Source organism: Saccopteryx leptura, chromosome 1 (genome assembly GCF_036850995.1).
Source record: "Saccopteryx leptura isolate mSacLep1 chromosome 1, mSacLep1_pri_phased_curated, whole genome shotgun sequence".
NCBI lineage: Eukaryota > Metazoa > Chordata > Mammalia > Chiroptera > Emballonuridae > Saccopteryx > Saccopteryx leptura.
In genome coordinates, this window is record NC_089503.1 from 69,109,125 (window position 1) to 69,130,049 (window position 20,925).

The 20,925-nt window shown below is 40.1% G+C and overlaps 1 protein-coding gene across 23 annotated transcripts in view; it reads right to left on the bottom strand.

Annotated features, from left to right (window-relative positions):
* Positions 1–722: 722 nt before the first annotated feature.
* The window catches only part of DLG2 (discs large MAGUK scaffold protein 2), a 2,140,731-nt gene continuing 2,120,528 nt past the window's right edge, over positions 723–20,925 (bottom strand). For all 23 annotated transcript variants that reach the window (XM_066369745.1, XM_066369736.1, XM_066369732.1 and 20 more), the window contains 6 exons: positions 19,588–19,638; positions 18,509–18,610; positions 15,946–16,118; positions 13,798–13,907; positions 8,481–8,572; positions 723–5,379 (listed from right to left, as the gene is read on the bottom strand). In XM_066369745.1, the coding sequence (XP_066225842.1) occupies positions 5,273–5,379; positions 8,481–8,572; positions 13,798–13,907; positions 15,946–16,118; positions 18,509–18,610; positions 19,588–19,638 (635 nt within the window). In that variant the 3' untranslated portion in view covers positions 723–5,272. The remainder of the gene's footprint in view (positions 5,380–8,480; positions 8,573–13,797; positions 13,908–15,945; positions 16,119–18,508; positions 18,611–19,587; positions 19,639–20,925) is intronic.

Sequence of the window (20,925 nt, forward strand, 5' to 3'; positions counted from 1 at the left end):
CCTTCAGCTGTCAGACCTGTGCTGTCTACATGTCAGTATGACAAAGCATGCTTATGAACTTGGAAGACTCTAGAACATCATCTGGGCAGGTTCAGGTCCCAAACTTAAACCACTTCTGGTATGTTCAGATCAGAGCCTGATCTCTTTTGTGGCCCCAGAGTATTGTCCATATAATAACACCTCTCCAATTTGTGCCTTTCTTTGTACCTTAAATTCCTGATAAGACAAAAATACTCTTCTGTATTCTTAGTATTTCTGGAATTCCACAATTTTGAAATGAGGGATTATTTCATATGAACGTGAGAATTTTTTTTTAAACCACTATCTTTTAATACATTATTCTCTCTCAGTGAAATCCTGGTTAAAAACAGGCAAGATGGTAACCAAATATTTAAAAATACGCAAAGGTTTCCTTTCCAGCTTCTCTCAGGAGCACCCATATTTCTCAAAGCAAAACTATATGACTACACTTCAGTCCTGAAATCGGAAAAATGGGATAAAAATAGAAATCAATGATTCTGTTCTTTATGAAATAAAAAAAAATTATGCTTTGGGAGTAAATAATTTGCTATAAAGTATAAAATGCCTTAATATTATATTTATATCTTAGAATAAAACCATGATATATTTATAAACTCTATCAAGTGTTTTTATATAGTGGTGACGCTGACAACGGCTACGCAATAAGTATGCACGGACACACTGAGTATGAAATATACATCTTGACTTTATAACCGTGTGTGCTTTATTTTTTTACACAAATGGAATGGAAGTGTCGAATATTTACACTTAACAGGAGTGTAAGCTGTGCAGTGTCTCTGTAAACTCCAGCCCAGGCAAGGAGTATTTTCCCTCCCTCCCGTCCTGCACTATGGCTAGATGGAGGAACATCCTGTCAGAGAGAAGCACTAAACTGTCATATTGAAAGGCTCTCACGGGTACAGCCTGGTGCACTCAGAAATTAAGACACACTTAGGATAACACAGATTTAAAAAGGAGAGAAGAAAAGTTTGCCATCCCATTGGGAGCCAACCTTGACATTTGGTTGTCTGTCCTCATGAGTTGCTAGGGAGATTCTGAATTCTACCTTTGAGGTGATCTTTGTCTAAATCATCCACCCGTCTTAGCTTGTCCTCAGCTGCTACAAGAAACTGCACAGCTGTACAAGACATGATTTCCAGAGCACAGTTTTCAGTGAGGAAGGATATTTACAGGCTAGAGTATGTGCATGGGTTTCCATCCATATTCATTCATACCCAATGCAGTATGTGTATACATGACATACACACCATATATGCCATACATACACTTTAATAAAAATGCATATCCACACAGTTCTCTAGGGAGTCCTCTGGCAAATCAGTTGTCACAGGAGGTGCTCCACATGCTTTAATGTCCCCTTTGTTCCCCTAGGAGTGACAAATTACTATGATAAACTTAGGAACTAGCCCGAGTTCTTAAATATTTTTGTAGGAATTTAGGCGGGACCAAGAAAAAAAAAGAGATGTTATTTCACTAGCTAGTCCATTCAATCTCACCAGAGCAATCACCAGCTGAAAAGCAGAGGGGGCTTTACAGAAAAATGGAATAAAGTTTATGAATGGGGAAAAAAAGTCTCTCTCCAGATGGAGGCGATGGCATGGCTTCAGTGAGAAGAAAGAGTTTTGTTGTCAGAGTAATTGTCGGGGCCAGAGTCTGCCTATTTGAAAGGAAGTGTCCTTAGAGCCACGGGATGGTGCTGGGAGTGGGCTCGCTTTGGACCAGCCTTCTGCAGAGGGGCACCCAGGTGCCAGCAGACCCAGAGAGCGTGCAGCGTCACTGCAGGGCAGTGGTGCAGGCTGGCTCGGGGAGGTGTGCTGGAGCAGCTCCAGTGCAGGACCTCATGCTCAGCTTTGCTCTCTGGGCTGCTGAGGTGACACAGTGACCCAAACTATTTGAGTCATCAGTTCAGCCTATGGATTTGCTGTCTGAAACAGCCATGAGCCCTTAGAGGACAGAAAAATGAAGAAGTGGGGTAGGGGAAAGAAGATAATCACAGATGTGAGAGAAAGAGAAAGAACAGGAAAGGAGGGGAGAGAGACTGAGAATAAAGGAGAGATAGACAAAGAGATAAGTAATAAAGGGGAGGGAGTAAAGAAGGATCATAGGAAAGTTAACAACTTGGAGAAGACAGGAAGGAAGAATAAGAGCAGAGTACACAGAAAGTGCTACAGAATGAGATAGAAAGAGAAGGGGGGAGGGCTGAAGGCAGAACAGGAAAGAACTAAGGGGAGAGCCAGGGAGGGGAGGGCTCTTCCTGGCGTGGAGTCCTGAAGGGCTGGCAGTGGATCTAAGACAGCTCACAGGTGCCCGAGTGCAGCTTAGTAAGGTGGGCTCACTACATAGGTCGAGCCAACCCAAGAACTCGGGGCTGGGAGAAAAGGCCTGTAAAGAGATGGCCAACAAATCCCATGGGAGAAGAGCAAAACCAAATGCCCCTGCAATTAGCTGACAAATAGGATTTGGAATTTGGTAAAGCTGAGACCCCTGTGGTGCTACACATTGTACCAGAGCATGAAAAATAGCACCAGTGACACGATCTGGCACTTTTCCGAAAGGGCCCAGCATGTGAAGGTGACGTTGCGCCCCCAGCAAGCCTTCAGATTGGAGAGAGCTCCGGACAAAGTCTGCAGTTAGCACCAGTCTGGCCCCAGGCTCCAAGTGCATTTGCACCAGATGTCATCTGGGTAACTCTGCTGCTATTTCCACACTAGTCAGGTTTGCTGCAAAATACACCGGTTCCTTGGAGCCATAGAGACCTCAACATTGGGAAGCGCAAGACAACACAACAAATGGAGGTGTAAATTCTATAGGAAAAAGGCCCTCTCACCAATTTGCTTGGTGATTCTTCAAGCAAATATATATGTATATATATATATTTATATAAATCTACATAAAAAAATCAGTGCAAATGCCCATTCTAATCTGAAAGCATCTACACTAGGAAAATAAATAATTATATTACTACAAAACCAAGGGTTGGTGGTTCAACTTGATTGTACTCAGCCACAACAATACTTAATATTAAATGGAAAGCACATCACACGACCCGCGGAAACATCTACTCATTAATGACAGTCCTTTGAATAAATGGTTGCATGCTCAGTTGAGAAACCAAAGAAGTTATCCTGGTGGCCTAAAAATAGAGCTGGGATCAGGAATGGCATTCTGGTGGCAGAAAACTTCTGGGAGCAATATTGATGAAAGTGGACCTCGACCTGAAACTGGCGAACAGCAAACATAATCACATCTTTAACATTTTGAGCAACCTAAGGAAATTTCCAGAAATTTAACTTTCATCAGAGGGAAAATACATTGCCAGCCCTTCCAGTGGCAAAGGCAGCCTCAAGACTACAGGTAGATGCATAATTTTGCCTTTTGTTTGTTTTGGTGACTGCAGCCAGGCAGAGTGGCATTTAGTGTAAGATGAACAACGCTTGTTTTTGGAAAGAGACCCTCATTCCGAGCTTTGATGTTCTTGCTGTGAAGAAGCCCCATCACTGCTAATGGCTCTACCTCTTGTTCTCCCACCCCAGCCTGCATGCTGGTTTGCTGCACAGTGTGGCAGAGTGCCTGCCAGGTCTGGATGTACCCCAGAAGTAAGGCGATGGGGCTTAGTCTGGGCCTGCACTGAACCCAGAGTTGAGTGGTTGAGATCACAGAAAAGTCTCTCTCTAAACACATTGGGCACAAGCAAAGCAAATATCACCATAGCTCTAACATAGGATATAGGCTTTGGGATGTTCCTTTAAAAAAAAATCATCATTATTATAATTGCTAAAAAATAAACTTGGTCCAGGTGCAGCCCCTAAAAGAGGCAGTTCAATTGGTTGAGCTCAAAGCCATCCCATTTTCTTTCCTATGGTTTGCTTTGCCCGGTACACAAAAACAAGTCTGTACCCCTCAGCCCAACCAGATAGTTCTCTTCTCTCTCTCTTCCTCAAAGAAATAGTACATCTTGGGACAGATCTCTCCATAACTCTATACCATCTCTGGCTGTTACAAAACCTCAGTTACCTGTGAAAAAAACAACCCCCAAACCCATCTCCTAATTACTCATGGTTGGCCAAAATACTAAATGATTCTTTAAGAATTGTATGTAAGTAACTAGGAACAAAGTTATTCAACTATTTGCATGGCAGGTTCAGGTTGTTTTACAAGGGAAAAGCAGTATCTTCCTTTTAGCTTGTTTGCATGAGTTTGTCTCTGAAAGCCATCAGCTTATAAAGGCATTAACCAAATGCCTTCCAAAAATATCCATGAGGGCAACTCATTAAGGGATGTGCTCCATGTTAGTGCATCACTACTCGGGAAGGGAGGTCATGGGAGGTAAGTGAGGGAGAAATCTGTGTTCAACTTCGGAAGGAACTCAGATGCTCTTAATGGCAACAAAAGGGAGAGTGCAACTTCCAGTTCTTGAATTTGATCATCTGCGATAGTGCATACAGTTAGTCTTTCAGTCTTTACAAAATATTTCACAAAACTTTTTTAACCTATAGAAATTTGTTTCTATACATTTAATATATTTTTATCGTATAAATTATTCTCATCTTTAGTGCCTTCTTTCACTTTATAAATGGCAAAATAGACAATAAACAATCAGAAAGGTAACCCCAGGTGAAATACCCTCCCCTCGGTAAGGTCAGTCCTCCACACATTGGCGAGTTCTATGGAATGCCCGTCTTTGCAGATGCCAAAGAAACTACACGCTTATCCTTCCCTGATATTATGCTGTCTCCAAAGGGACTCCTTTCTCTTTTCCTTCTTTCTTTCCTTTGCTTGTTATGAAATCAAAGGATGTGCATAGTTATCAGATTCGAAGTGGACCAATTACAGATGTGGGTAATGGGAAGGTTGGTGAAGTTCAAGTGCTGGCAACTTTTCTTTAAAGCAAAAAACACAGAGAGCTCAGCAGCTAAGTCAGCTCTGGACATCTGCTGGGTGAGGAGGCTGCCCAGCTCTTGAGCACAAAGCCCGTCAGAGGTTCGTCCCTACACCTGGCCCCTCGAGCAAACCAAAGCCTCCTGCATACCGCAGTGTCCTTTCTGTCCCACCCTTTGGCCCCTCCGTTTCCTTCATGGCTTCACACAGTTTGTGTTGTACATTCATAAGAATTCACATTGACTGCAAAAACATAAATGCAACAAAAACATAAAAGCCTCCAAGTAGTATATTATATATATTTTGTTCTTCTAAATGCTCTTCTGTCGTTGTCAGAGGTGCAGTAGCTAATTTATAACTTCTCCTTTGAGGGAATCCAGATGAAAGGCCCAGACTGCTCTTCAATGACAAACTTGCATTGGTTGTATATGTCTTCTAAGGTGTCTCCTTGGACAATAGCTAAAACAAAGGAAATGTGCCCAGAGTTAGGAATCAATCATAGATCACACAGCAGAAACTCAAACCAGTGACAGACTCATCAGGAAGCTTATTATTACTTTTCTTTTTTTTTTTTTTTAAATAAATTTTTATTAATGGTAATGGGATGACATTAATAAATCAGGGTACATATATTCAAAGAAAACATGTCTAGGTTATTTTGTCATTAAATTATGTTGCATACCCCTCGCCCAAAGTCAGATTGTCCTTCGCCACCCTCTATCTAGTTCTCTGTGCCCCTCCCCCTCCCCCTAACTCTCCCCCTGTCCTCCCTCCCCCCACCCCTGGTAACCACCACACACTTGTCCATGTCTCTTAGTCTCATTTTTATGTTCCACCAATGTATGGAATCATGTAGTTCTTGTTTTTTTCTGATTTACTTATTTCACTCCTTATAATGTTATCAAGATCCCACCATTTTGCTGTAAATGATCTGATGTCTATTATTACTTTTCATTAGTAAGAAAAAGCAGGAAATCCACGTAAGCAAGGCTATATCACTGATGAAAATAAATGCTTTCAAGACCTGCACAACAGGCCTTATACTTTCTACATGTCCATCTGTTGTTCTGGATAAGGAATCATTCATTCATTTACATTTTATGTGTGTCTACTCTGGGCCAGGCCTTGAGCAAGGTGTTGATCAATTTTTCAGAGTAAGAGCTCCCCATTTCTCAGAAAAAGCTGGCTTTATAGTTTTGTACTATCCTTACTTTGTCAGGGACAGAAATTCAGATATTTTAGACACAGAGAAAATAATAAAGTTTCTAAAAGAAACTTTAGTAAATCTCCTCAACCCCCAAAACCTTTGAAAAGAAACCCCATCCATTCTCCAAGTAATCCAGTTAAATAAAATTTTACCTATATGCTCATGTTGAGAATATCCTATGGTAACTACTTATAAGAAACACAAATAGGAGGAAACATACACAAACTGCTAAACTGTGTACTACCTAAAATATCAAGTCACTTAGAGTAGATTTAAATACATTTTCTTATTTTCTTTGAACAAAAGCTATCTTGTATCCAGAGCTCTAAAACATGTTAATACTATCCTTATGACAATAAGGTTTAGAAATAAATTGGTACTGAACTGTGGTTTAGATTTTATTTTATTTTTTAAAGATTTTACCCATTGATTCCCTAGAGAGAGGAGTGAGAGATGGGGGCAGAGCAAAAAGCATCAACCTATAGCTGTTCTACCTTAGTTGTTTATCAACTACTTGTTGCACATGCCTTGACCAGGCAAGCCAGGGTTCTGAACCGGCGAACTCAGCACTCTAGGTCTACAGTCCATTCACTGCACCACCATAGTTTAGTTTTAGACATGGTTTCAGCCAGGCATGGTGTAGATCAGGGGTCCCCAAACTTTTTACACAGGGGGCCAGTTCACTGTCCCTCAGACTGTTGGAGGGCCGGACTATAAAAAAAACTATGAACAAATCCCTATGCACACTGCATATATCTTATTTTAAAGTAAAAAAACAAAATGGGAATAAATACAATATTTAAAATAAAGAACAAGTAAATTTAAATCAATAAACTGACCAGTATTTCAATGGAAACTATGGGCCTGCTTTTGGCTAATGAGATGGTCAATGTCCGGTTCCATATTTGTCACTGCTAGCCGTAACAAATGATATGACGTGCTTCCGGAGCCGTGACGTGTATGTCCCATGTCACCGGGAGTAGTACTGTACATGAGCTACGCCGTGCTTTGCCGCCACATACAGTGCTCCTCTCACTGACCACCAATGAAAGAGGTGCCCCTTCCGGAAGTGCGGTGGGGGCCAGATAAATGGCCTCAGGGGGCCGCATGAGGCCCGCAGGCTATAGTTTGGGGACCCCTGGTTTAGATGTTCAAAAACACTCCTCAGGATATATTGATTATTGTATTTTATTCTGGAATATAAGCCATCGTCAAATACACATTGTTTTCATTTGATGGTCCTACCTTGGATGCTCTTTTAGGCTGAAATGTAATTTCTATCTTTGTTATTGATAGAAATTTTACTTAAGATTACCCAATTCAACAAATATATTTTCAAACTGCTAAGCCACTGGTGTTTTTCTATTCTGTATAAGATAAAAAAAAAAAATCTAACTTCACATAAGGTAATTCAGGAGGAAATTCCTTGTTTTCAAACTAACGGTTGTAAGGAAACTTCCACAAATGTTGCTCACTCTTTGTATTTGATTAATGTTTCATGAAAATATATGTGCAAACCCAGGATACCCAAGGCAAGAAAATCTTCCTTTATTCCCCAAACTTCATGTTTCCAAGGAAATGTTTAAAAAGAAAAAAAGTTCTGCATTAAGACCTGACAAGAAATGAATTGAAATCCAGAGAAGTGTTTCAAGACCCTTGCTCCCGAGTGCTCATGGGGAGACAGGCCTCCAAGTCATTGAAGCACAGAATGGAGGCCCTAGGCTGCTTCTCAAGAGTCGCTGCTTCGGATACTGCACATTTTGAACCCTAAAAGCTTCTTTTTCAAGTTTTCTGATGATACCAGGGGGACAGTTTAATGAAGCATCAAGGCTAAAACTCTCCTTTATAGCGGGAGATAGCTCAGTGGCATCCCGCATCCCTGGTTGTGGATAGGGCCCCTGGGAATCCGGAAGTTGGCTGCAGTTTAATTCAGAGCAGGGAGAAGCCAGAGCCTGAAGTAAATGGGTGAAGCAGAGGGGAATTAGGGATTTTCAGCAGGAAGGTTTCAATGCCCAGATATACCAGGCCCTCATTTATGCCAAATGTCAGGCAATTTATCTCCTTTATCACAGTTTGAGGGTAAATGAACTTACCTTTACTAGTTTTCAGGGTGATCAATCTGTAAGTTATATATATGTTTAGTCACTATGTTGTACACTCGAAACTAACAATTGTGCAGAGTGGGGCAAAAGCAGGTTTACAGTTGTGAGTATGCAAAACAGAGTTTATATATCATTATCTATTAATTATTGTATATTTTCTATATGAACAGCTATAAACCCTCTTTTTCCCTGCCCTGTATGTCATTGTAATTGAAAGAAATTTTAAATTATAAAAAAAAACAACCCGTTACCTGTAAAATATTCTCCAAATTCTTGTTCTAGCTTAATTGCACGATCATAGGTTTTCTTGGCCTGTTCCTCTGTTAGACGCTTGTTCATTTCCCTAGGAAAATGAAAGTTTAGTATTAGAATACACAAGGATGATCCAAATCCTGAAAAATTAAAATGTCTGGCAAAAATGAATCCTGCAGGAAGCCTGGTGTAACCTCAGCAGCAGCTTCCTAGTTTGTACCTGGGACTCCCCTTTGCTAGAATAATTTTAGCAGCAGGAATCCCCCCCCACCCCCCAGGAAGTCTTTTTAAAAAATTTTATTTCTAGTTATTGGTCTGTAGTTCCACAAAGTAGGGCTAAACTTCCCTCCTCCACAACAGGCCCTAGGGTCTTTAAATGAAGCCCTCACGTGTCCCTTGAAGTTTCCCCTCTTTCAGAATGGACTTCCTTCATCTATCCTCTCCTTGGACAGGATTTCTGAATCCTAATCTTCCTGGTCACCCCTCCTTGGACTTTGTCCTCCTCTACCTCCACTTCTCTTAAATGTGGGTTGTAGAATTGAACAAAATCTTCCAGGGGTGATCAGAGAAGGAAGAGACGGCTAGGAGGGCAGGTACATCACAGCATTTTGGGCCTTACTACATCTGAGCGAACACAACCTGACTGTTCTCAGGCCCTGACTGTGCAGAAGGCTTTGATTTCTCTGCTCCTCCATCCTCCCCAAGGGCTGCTGCTCATCCTCAAGGCCTAGCAGAAAACATGTGGAATGGAGAAACACAGAAGGTGCTTCTAAAGAATTATAGAGGAGGTGACAGCCCCTTGGGGGTGGTTATCTTCCAGGCTGAACGGAATTCTGCAGCTCTCAGCTGCTCACCTTCCCCACATGGCAAGGCAGGAAAGTTCAGAGCCCTGAACTGCCTGTTTTTATAATCAGATGGAATCTCAAGGAGCTGCTGAAGACGGCTTGAATTAAAATGCACACAGAAGGAATGTAACAGTCAAAAGCGCTAGGACCAAAATATTTTCAAATAGACTATAAGCAAGTACAGTAATAGCAAATAGTGAGCCAGGATGGAGTCAGGAGCTTGTTAAGGAAGAATCTCCAGTGCTTATTTGTTTACTTTTGTTCTCATAGAATGGGCTGTAAAGGAATTATGCCTGAGATTCTCTGTCCCTTTCTTTCTGTTAGTCTGTCAACCAATGGTGTATCATTAGCTGGATATAAACGCTGCTTAATCACGGTAAGTTTATTTAAATCCAACCTAGTCTCGAGAACAAATTGAGGTGATAGAAAAATGGAAAATAACCTAATCTATTGACTCCTAACCGGTGGCAGCTTTATTCTCCTATGTTTTATAGTGTTATTTTTTTCCCCTACCAAATTGTACTTATTAAATACAAATTATTTCATCTTTTCATTTTTTCATCAAAGATTGCCAATCATTGCCTCTGATCATCACTAGAATACCAGAGTGACTGGTAAAAGTCCAGCCAAGAGTAGAGGCATTTCAGTTTGTCCATTGGGAGCACCACAGCTGCATGTAGATTTCAAAAGCATGGCTGCCGTTGCCTGCCACTTAGGAGGCCAGAGTTCTGAGTCTGGACACGTGGCCTTACTCAATTCCTTTTTTCAAAACAAGTAACCGAGGCCTGAAGTAGTAGAGAGAGTTAGTTGCCTAACGTTGTACATTTATTTTATTTTATTACTTACTTATTTTTAAAAATTTCATTTACTGATTTTACAGAAAGAGGAGAGAGAGGGGCAGGGCAGTGAGTAGTATCAACTCATTATTGCTTCACTGATTGCTTGTGGTCTGTACCTTGACTGGGCAAGCCCTAGGCCTCAATCCACTGCTCCACCATGGGCCAGGCCTAAGGTTGTACATTTAATAAAGAGTAAATCCGATGCAAGCACTCAAAAACCTGAAGTCAGATATTCACATGATTGTGAACATGATGCTGATGGCTGCAACATAAAGAAGCCAGGCTTTCCTGAATGTCTGTTGTTGAAATAAACTCATCCTGTCCTGAGGGATGGTGTCTATAATCCTATTCCCACATAGCACAAGCCCTAAAAGCTGGGAATGGCGCTCACTCTCGGGTGCAGAAGATGCTGCGCTAAATCAAGGGATACATTTCACAGAAGGACAGGGTTTTGCTCCAGATACTAAGAAATCATGTAGCCCAAGATCTTCTTTGGCTTCTCTGGAACATATTGGCCAGTCTTCTCTGAATTTCCTTTGCAATTTTTGTAGCAATGACTAAATTTAGATTTTTAATTCTCAATCATATGAGTTTGTTTTTGTCTTTTTGCCTACTGTATGTGTCCTTTGAGGGCAGAGACCATGGCTTGTTCATCAGGGTGTAGCAAGGAGCCTGACTCAACACATTGAATGATTAAGTGAATGAATGAATGGACTAGATAAATATAATTATACTACAGTTGAAGTGAACACAGGCCATCATGGGAGCAAGAAGGTATGAGCAGACTGGGGGTGGCAAGGGGAAGAGACCCAGGAAAGCTTCTATGCCATGGGCTGGGCAGGGAATGAAGTCACAGGCGGCACTCTGTAAGAAGAACGGCTCTTTCGTACATACTCCCGATTTCATGCTTCTCTGAAGAGTCAGCTCTGTGTGTGCTAATACGCTGTGTGGTTGAGTGCACTTGAGAAATGATGTGTGTGATGATGTATCAATGCTTGAATGTGACAGCTGCCATGCTCTTGTTCCAGCTGACCTAGCCTTCACTCCTCCCTGGGGAGGGAGCAATTCAGGACAGCTTTGCTCCTGAAGTGAAAGCGTTGGAAAAGAGTGAGCTGGAAATAAACACCCAGCATTCACAAATGAGGACACATTGGTTGGAATGTCAGCATCACTGCGTGCGTGGTGCGTGCGTGCGAGAGGCATGGCTAGGGCTGCAGCCACTATGCAGGTTCACTGTTCTCATGGAGGAACCCAGCCTTCAGTAGTGTAATTTTCCTGGGTGATAAGTGGCTGTGACAGTGCCCTAAGGCAAAACTAAATAAGTCATCTCACAGTTGTGGAAGGAGGTAGACCTCCTACTGAGCACCAGATGGGCCTGTCTCCCCAATACCACACGGAACAAACGGGCAACTGCTGTTTCTCCCTCAGGCCTGTTTCCTGGGAAGCCATTTATACCATAGCGTGTTGATGACATGCAACATTTTTTTATTTATGAAATAGGCTTTTAAGAGGCTGTTCTTGGGATGTGAGGGCCACTTTTATATTTTTATTATTAATGTTAGCATTGCTTGTAATATTTATGAGGTTCTTCACAGATTATAAATGACTTTTACATAATGGAATTTGTGGTTGCTTAATTCACTTTGTGCAACACACAATATCCTACGTGAGTAGAAATTTAATACATGCTGTTGGGGATAGTACGATCGCAAGCCATTATTTTATTGTTAACACTAGTTTCCCATGTGTCAACTGTAAGCAAAGCTCTTTATGTTATTAAATTTAATACTTAAATTCATGAGGCTGAACTGTTGGCGACCTTTTAATTTTTCACCCTGGTTAAAACTTTGTCCATCTTTTATTGATGAGAACGTAGTCTGCTTTTAAGACACAGCTCTGGCTGTTTCCCCAGGGATCCACTGTGGAGCTAATTCTCTTAGGCCAGGGGTCCCCAAACTACGGCCCGCGGGCCACATGCGGCCCCCTTAGGCTATTTATCCAGCCCCCGCCGCACTTCTGGAAGGGGCACCTCTTTCATTGGTGGTCAGTGAGAGGAGCATAGTTCCCATTGAAATATTGGTCAGTTTGTTGATTTAAATTTACTTGTTCTTTATTTTAAATATTGTATTTGTTCCCATTTTGTTTTTTTACTTTAAAATAAGATATGTGCAGTGTGCATAGGAATTTGTTCATAGTTTTTTTTATAGTCCGGCCCTCCAACGGTCTGAGGGACAGTGAACTGGCCCCCTGTGTAAAAAGTTTGGGGACCCCTGTCTTAGGCTGCAACTGCAGCAACTGCCACTTGTTTCATTTCTACACCCTCAGAGCCGACGGCAGAACAGTTAGCCGATAGCCCCTGCAAGTAACTGTTTTCACCTACGATTAAGTAATTTCTTTGATCTTTCCAGGAACACAGTTTTCCAGCTCTGTGCGGTTCACTTCTGTGCCCTGGCAAATACTCTGAGGTCTTGAGGCCCAAACAGAGGCATATTTGAGCAAAGCTCTTGCAAAGGACACACTAGCAATGAACTCTTGTGATCGCTTGGAAAAGGTACTGTATTGTTCATGTGTTTTATAATAATAAAATAGCTTTCTTTATTCCATTTATAATAAAGCAACCTGAAATACTTTATAGCAATAACAGTGACTATTTAGTGAATGCTTACTGTATGCCAAAGACTGTTTGAAGAACTTAACATTTATGACCTTTAACTTTTACACTGGCTCTATGGAGTATGCATTTTTAATGTGCCTAGTTTAGAAGTGAGAACCTAAAGGTCGCAGAACTGATCAGCGGCAAAGCAAAGAATCATTCCTAGCCTGACCCATTTTCAGATCCCTCTTAGCCTCTTTCCACTGCTACCTCTATGGTGACTGCAGCTTCATTTTGTATAGGAGTTGTCTAAAAAGTAATGCCAACAATTTCTATCAAATTGACAAAGAAACTATGTTACTTTATAGTCAGATCAGGAATATCTGCCCAATTTGTTGAGTGATTTTTGAAGGAAGGTATTTTATAAGTCTTCTGAAAAATAAAAATCATGCACTTTTTTCTTATTCATAAATGTGCACAAGTGTGGAGCTGTTGATTTAAATAATAGATATTTTACTGTGAAACCATAAAGAAACTCCCTTTTAAGGTTCTAATTAAGGAACATAAGAATTCTATGATACAATAAAGTGAAATGTCAATGAAAAGAGTCTAAAATATTGTCTGCTCCTTCTATACAAACCTACACATTTAAAAAGATTTACCAATGGAACTGCTCTCAGAAATAAGACACAATTCAAAGATGATGTTACCTATCATTTGGAAAACCAAACCAAAAACCAAACCAAATTAAGTCAATCTACCCTTAAAACAACACAACAAAAACCACACACACACACACACACACACACAACTTGTGAAATGAAAATAAAAGTCAAGAAACATTAGTGAAGGCATTAAAGGAATTACTGACATTATGTCTGTACTGGCTCGGAAAACTTTAGTATAGCTTTGAAAAAGGGAATGCTTAGAAAAATCCACAATGGCATTCCCATTTGTAAGTGCTGTGGCAGAGCTGTTAATAATGTACTGTGTCATATGGAACAGGGGCTGGATGAAGGCCTCCAAAGCCTTCACTTACATCAGAGGTTCCAGAGACTTGGGCTTAATGAAGATGGCAATGGGATAGAGCTGGGCAACTTGTAACCGCTTGATAGCATTTCCTGACACGTCAAGTATACAGTGTTTGCCCTGGTAGAAAGAGAAGAAAAATATGGAGTTAATCCAGAAAAGGTGATCATAACCCAACATCCACTAAAAATAATGTAAGTGTGTTTAAGGGGAGTAGAAGGAATCATGGGTTTCTAAGGGTTGAAAAAGATCGCTAAGGGTTGAAAAGTGGATCTTCAGGTCATCACTGAATGCTTGCCATGACTCATATTTATTACCCCCATACTAAATGTCCGCAACAGTGATAGACATTCCACATGTGTTATCTCAGTTAACTTTGTTTTCTTAAATAAATACCTGATGGTTTGTACAAAGAAGATATGTAGCCATGTGTAATGTGACTGGGTCTATTCTCATAAAGCTCGTAAAGCATCTCCAAAAACAACTGTCAAGAAGACACATTCCCAGATCTGTGAGGAAGGTATTATCACACACATTTTGCAGAAGGGAAGAAGGCTTAGAAATATTAACTAACTTGCCCAAAGTCTCAGTGTGAGGAGGACGGAGATACAAGTCTTGAGTGCTCACAGAATTGTTGGTTCTAATAAACAGTTACCTCACTGTCTCACCCTGCCTGATGTTAAATTTGAAGGAAAAGTAATCAGGTAAATTTAGAACAATTCCCTAAGCATTTGCTGAGTGCTTTTATGTATCCTAGCCTTGTTATGCTTAGTCTATCAGAGGACACACACAAAAAGAGTTACCTTAACTATTAGCTCTTTTATTCTGGGAGAGAGGCTTGCACAGGGCACATACATTTCTTGTTTGTTAATGAATAAAAACCCTATTACATTATAGCACACCCATTTAACTTGGCTTCCACTGCAATGAGTGCTCAGAGCAAGGAGTTGCTTTATAAAGTATTTCTGGAAAAGTAGATTTATTTGTCACACATCATATTCTGTCTATCAGAGAGAAATGGTCTCATTACCCTGATGCTAGAAGAACTTCACTCAAGAAGAGAAAAAGCACATTATGCAGATAGAAACAGCCCTAAACCAACAATAGGGCATAAAAACTCATCTATAATATTTAAGTGAAAATGAACAGAGTCCATGAATAGTTGAGCACAAGTAACAGGAGAAACATACTAAGATGGTCACAGAATTGTTGGTTTATCATTTATCAATAAGTAATAAATTCCAAGTTTGCTATCTGTGAAGTGTAGCAGCTCTATAAAATTTCTAAAAGCTGTTTGATTATTCACCTGCCAGAACATTTCAAGTTAACAAAGGTCATATCTGTACATTCAAAGAGGAGAATAGATACAAATATCCAGGAAACTGATTACAAATAGTATGAGATAGCTCATAGAAACTAACTTTTGAGAGAGAAGGAAATAGATGCCACTTCTTAGTGTATTCTTAGATAGACATTAAAATATTTTATTTAATATTTATACCACTACATTAATGAATTCAACCCAACAAATAGCAATTATGTAACAAATACAATTGGCTCTTAACTCTATTATTCCCCCCACCCATGAAATTAATTCTCTCAAGTGCTTTCCTATCCTCATCCCTTTTGAACGTTCTCCCCTTTCCAGTGCCTCAAACTTATCAGCAGAAAGGCAATCACAGCAGCTACACCTCTAAGTTGGAATTTTTGGCAGCAGCAGGCTAGGCCATTCTCCCATCTATCTACCCTCCATCATGGGAATCTCAAGTTTTCAGAGGGATGAGACGCAATTCCTGCTAATAAAAAGAATGGAGGGTGCTGATCTAAACAACCAAGACTAATAAAGCTTCCTTAATAAATTCAATGTTGTTTCCTGGGACCAAAGCCAAGGACAAAGTGAGTCTTCATAAACTTCAAGCTGTTTAATGCCTTTAGGTTTTTACTCCGCCCCTCCTCCCTCCCGCCAGTCAGCTTATTTTACTGAGATCAGAACGAAGAGCAACAACCATGCTATAAAGGGATTCTTTGCTTAGGAGTCTTAAAAAGAATATTTAATCAAAATTTACAACTGCAATCAGGAAAGAGTAATGACCAAAAGATGCAGTTTGCCACCTGGGACCCTTCTTCAGGGAAGGTGTAAGATGACTGGTGAACATACCCTCTCAGCTACAAATCTCACAGACTGCACACTGGTTCCGTACAGGTTGTCATTGTACTGGCCAGCTTCTATAAACTTGTGCTCTTGGATATCTTTCTCCATCTGTTCTCTGGAAATGACAAAGTGGTAGTCTCTGCCATCCACCTCATAGTCACGCTTTGGCCTTGTAGTATCTTTATAAAACAAAAAATAATAAGATTAAGGTTGTATATTTATACTCACAAACTTTCTTTATACTTATTTTCTTCATCACACTCTCAACACAGATATATAAAGATATGTAATATGAGGCACCATGATATAGCAACAGGTAAGAGTCTTTGCTTCCTACTATAAGCAACTATAAAGCTAGACAAAATATGTGGAATGGCTATTTTCAGGCATCAGACAGCAGGCAATGAAGTGCTGTGATTCTTGATAAGAGAAACTCATAGGGGACTACATTCATGCCACTTTCATTTCTAAACAGAGAGTTTAGAGGTCATATTGTGGCCCCAGAAGGTCACATTTTGGAACATTACTCTAAACCTGCCTTCACCAAGTCATTACTGGAAGAAGCCAATCTGTCAGTAAATTATTACCTGTCAGAACAAAAACTTAATATTTTATATATATATATATATTTTTATATTTATATCTATATAAAATAACAAAATCCAACTCAACATTTTATATATATGTATAATATATGTCTATATAAAATAACATCCAACTCAACTCTCAGTATTGTAGCATCACAATGTCCTGCACACAATAAAAGATTATGGGACAAGCAATGAATCAAGAAAATGTGTCATAGAACCAGGAAAAATAAATGGACACACAATACAAATATATTCAGGTACTTTAAAAGAGATAAAAGTAGGTCATCACACTTAAGGTGGGACCGAAAGTTACCAACTCTAATTTTGGCTAGAGGTAGCTAACTGCTTGGTAAGAAGAAAAGGGCAAACTATCAATTAGAATAAAAAAATGTTAATATATTTCCATTTTTTGACTTAGCTGTGCTATTTCTAGAAATCTATTTTAAAAATTATCAAAACATAAAATTTTATCCTTAAAAATGTTCAATTATATTAGTCAATAAGTTATTAATAAGTATAACATTTAATTACAATTCATGATAGTGCAAAGTAGAGAAAAACCAAAATACTCATAAAGGAAGAATGCTTAACAATGACATAATAATTACTTAAAGTGTTTATATAAAATTTTAAATAATGTTGAGTGAAAAAAAATACCATATATATCTAATATGTACCCAAGTGCTGGAGAAAACATGCATATAGAATAAATAGATGGAAATCTAAGAAAATATCAACAGTGATATTATCTATGGGTACCATGTAGGGATTCTGTATGTTTTTATTTTCTTGTGTAACTTTATTTTTAGCATTTTCCAAGTTTTGTACAATGGACATGTATTTACTATTATAATATAGTGCTATTAATTTAAAAAAGAGTAAGAGAAGAGTACACAAGGTTGAGGAGAAAATGAAAATCGTGTTTAAGGTCTGTATTGTATTTTTCTTTCAAAATTGGAGGAACAAACTGGAAGTTGCTATGAATGAAGTTGGGTTTGGCTTGATCATTTCTATTCTGCAGCAGGATCTCTCCCCAGAGCCCTGGTTGGGAACAGTTTCAGGAGATACAGCCATCATCCTAGTTCCCTTCTGTCCCTGTACCACGCACATGCGGTTCCTGCTAGTCTTATGTAGTCCCGGTGACATCTACAGTACTGAAGTGAAAGAGACGCTTCACAGCATACAGCTTAAAAAATGTAGAGTGAAAAAGAAATATTTGTTGGGATCAGATTTAAGCACTAATTACTTAATAAATTTAACATTTTCTGGTGGGTTTGTCTACCCACAGAGAAGGCTTCTATGCACTTTAATGTGTTCCAGTGGGAACAGAGACAGAAGTAGGCGAGTGGGAAAGTATGATGGGTGGAAGGAGGGAGAGCGGTAGAATTGTACAGGGCTAACTTCAGAGGGACGAGAAGACTTGATAGCTGTCCATAATGACAAGAAAGCAGATTCAAGTTTATAACTCCTAGAGAGTAGATTAAAGCGTTATAGCGTTATACCCCTTTCTTGTCTTTGTCCTTCTAACACCTAGGGCTATTAAAACATAGGGGAAAGGCTATTTCATTTTTTGATTGACACCTGGCCTGAAGTCATCTTGAGATGATTTTAACATTCTGACCTCCCTTGTTCTACGGGAAAAGATGCTTCACTGTCATTTCAAGCAATCTATGAGAACATACTGATGCCTATCAATAATCCTATGCTATTATAAATGTTATCACAGTTACAAAGAAAGGATTCATCCTGTCTTCTTGGAGAACACAGTCAGTTTGGAGAACATATTATATTCACTAACTAGAGAACACTACTTAGCAGGAAAATTAAATGCATTAGGCAGAGAAAATTAAATAAGATACTTGAATAATAGCTAACTGATAGTGTTCGAATCACTGTAGAGACTATTAGAGGAACAGAATGTTTTATTATCTCAAAAGGAGCCAAACTTTTTTTCCAGAGAAAAGAGGAGTGATACTTACGAGGCACACAGGAGCCAAATTTGTCAGGAAACTCAGATATTAAGTCGTCATTGATCCGGTCCTTCATAGGGCCCAGGATAATCACTGGCCGAGTATAGTTTACTACAGAGTGGGAAAGGAAGATGACGATGAGGAGAGACATGGAAACTGCAAAACTGCCCTTCAAGGGTGACACTTAAGGCAAGACTGCCAAACAGTAAGAATTGCTGAGGGCATTCCTTCATTGGATAAATTGCCCACACAGTCCTGTACTGGGAAAATGATGTTTAACATTCCGTGTGTTTGTTAGCTGGGACTACTTTCTGGAATTTATTAACAGCAAAAAGCAACTGCAGTGTCTGTCAAAGAAAAGAAGCATTTGGAGGGGCTTTGCTTACTCTTAGGTTCTGCCCACACAATGTCAAAACAACTACTGAATTTAGTAAATTCAGTGGGAGGAAAAAAGATTCCAAAGCAGCTGTTTGGCCATTGTTTAGATAATGACTTTAAAAGGTAATTGTTAGTAGTAATGACAACTTGGTTTTATAATTTCTCTTTCTCAGCTCAAAATACTCTTTATGCTCTGTGGGGTTTCCCCAAATTCCTTTGTATTGTGGGATGAGAAGGAACTCTGAAGTTCATTTGGTACAATTCCTCATCTGACGCTTGCACTTCCTCTGCACTGTAACAGCCATGAGCTTCTGTATAAACGTCTCCAAGGAAAGGAAATGCAGGCTCCCGGAGCAGCCTACAGATGACCTGGAACTTAGGACAGGTCTGCTAGAAAGCCTTTCTCAATAGTGAGTGGTCTGCAGTCTCCTGGGAGATTTTATCCAGTTCTTTAGTGACGCGAATGTGGCCTCTTCCATTAAAGACCACTCATCTGGGGGGAGGGGGGCTGCTCCATCCTCTTGGGAGCTGTTAATGCCCATGGTCAGCAGTGTTTGTTTGGTGATAGGGCCAAAGAGAGAGCATGTGGTTGGGGGACAGCTCAGTATTAAGCAGTGTTTATTGTCCTTATTGTTTCACTCTTTCTCTCCTATAATGGTGTCACCTGTTGTGGCCTGGAAATCAGGAACCAGAGCATCCTGGGAACTTACTTTCCTGCCTTGTGACGGGCTCATAAGAAAGAATGAAGTCTTCTTGCCCTCCTGGGAAGAGAAGAAAGGAAAATTACAGTGGACTAACAGCCAGCCTATACCATAGTTACAAGCTCTGCTGAAACACAGGAAACAGACACAGTTCAGGGTTAATCTTCCTTACTCTTTCTTCCTGAACCATTCCCCAAACCCCTTCATCCTCATAAAACTGTTTAGCACTATTATAGTGTCAGGTTATCGATGGTCACACCTCTAGGTAACAATTGGAGGCTAGTTGTCTGCAGTGCATCAGCTCAGTCACCTATGAGACTGCCTTTCGTCTGACACAGAGATGGAGCACCATGTCCTCTACACTCAGCATTAGTACTTAACATAAAACCTTCTAGTTCAAGGTCAGGGCCCATCCAATAGTTTGCTGCTACATTATCAGAATTTCTGGACCTTTTATTTCCTTTTCCATTTTGTTTCCCAAAGAAGCACATTGTTTAAAAGCAAGTGTCTGCTTGTTTTATTTATGATACAAAGACTTCATCAGCATATACTACAGGACACTGAGGATTTTAATCTAATGTTAATTCATCAGGAAAATGCTGGGTCAGTTCAAGAAGATAAAAAATTGCAGAGTCCTCTAAAGTGACTGGTGATAATTGCCTTGAAACTTCGGGGAAATTAGAAAGACAGTGTAGTAAAAGTGTCAGCTCCTCCAGTGTAATTTCCTATAAGCCTTCTGGTTCATAGTGGACTTCGAGTCAACAAATAACTATGAAACGTTAACTGGCTTTAGGCAAATGCTTTTTCCAATCATTGCTTTTACCCAGTTGATGACCGGGCCATGAGATGAGGCTGATTCTGCTGCAAACCCAGAAAAGTTTGCTCTTTGATTTGTTTTAGACCTAGGACTGACTCCCCTTTGGTGGGAAATAGGTTAGGGCTATTGAAAAGGGCTGCCTGTCTGTCCTTCTATAGAGGAGGCATGTGATCTAAGTTAGTTTCTCCCGATACTAGAGGGTAATGCATCTCATTACTTTATCTCTCTTGAAATACTGTCTGCCAATGCCATATGTTCCTCCTTCAACAGCCACAACATCAGACCAGGCAAATTCATTTCATAAAAGGAGTGAGTATAATAGACAGCTTGATACTGGCAACTGATTTGGGGAAATTAAGCAGTATGTGGATAAATCTGTGAAGTACTGATGTCTCCCCGGGGGACAGGGTAGCTGAGGTTGGGTAGGAGTGTCTTACATTTACAAGCATGAGAAATGGCCCTTGGCCTAAGTAACACTTTACTTCACTCTCAAGCAGGGCCCACTCCCAGCAAGGCTCTGCTAGGCCAAG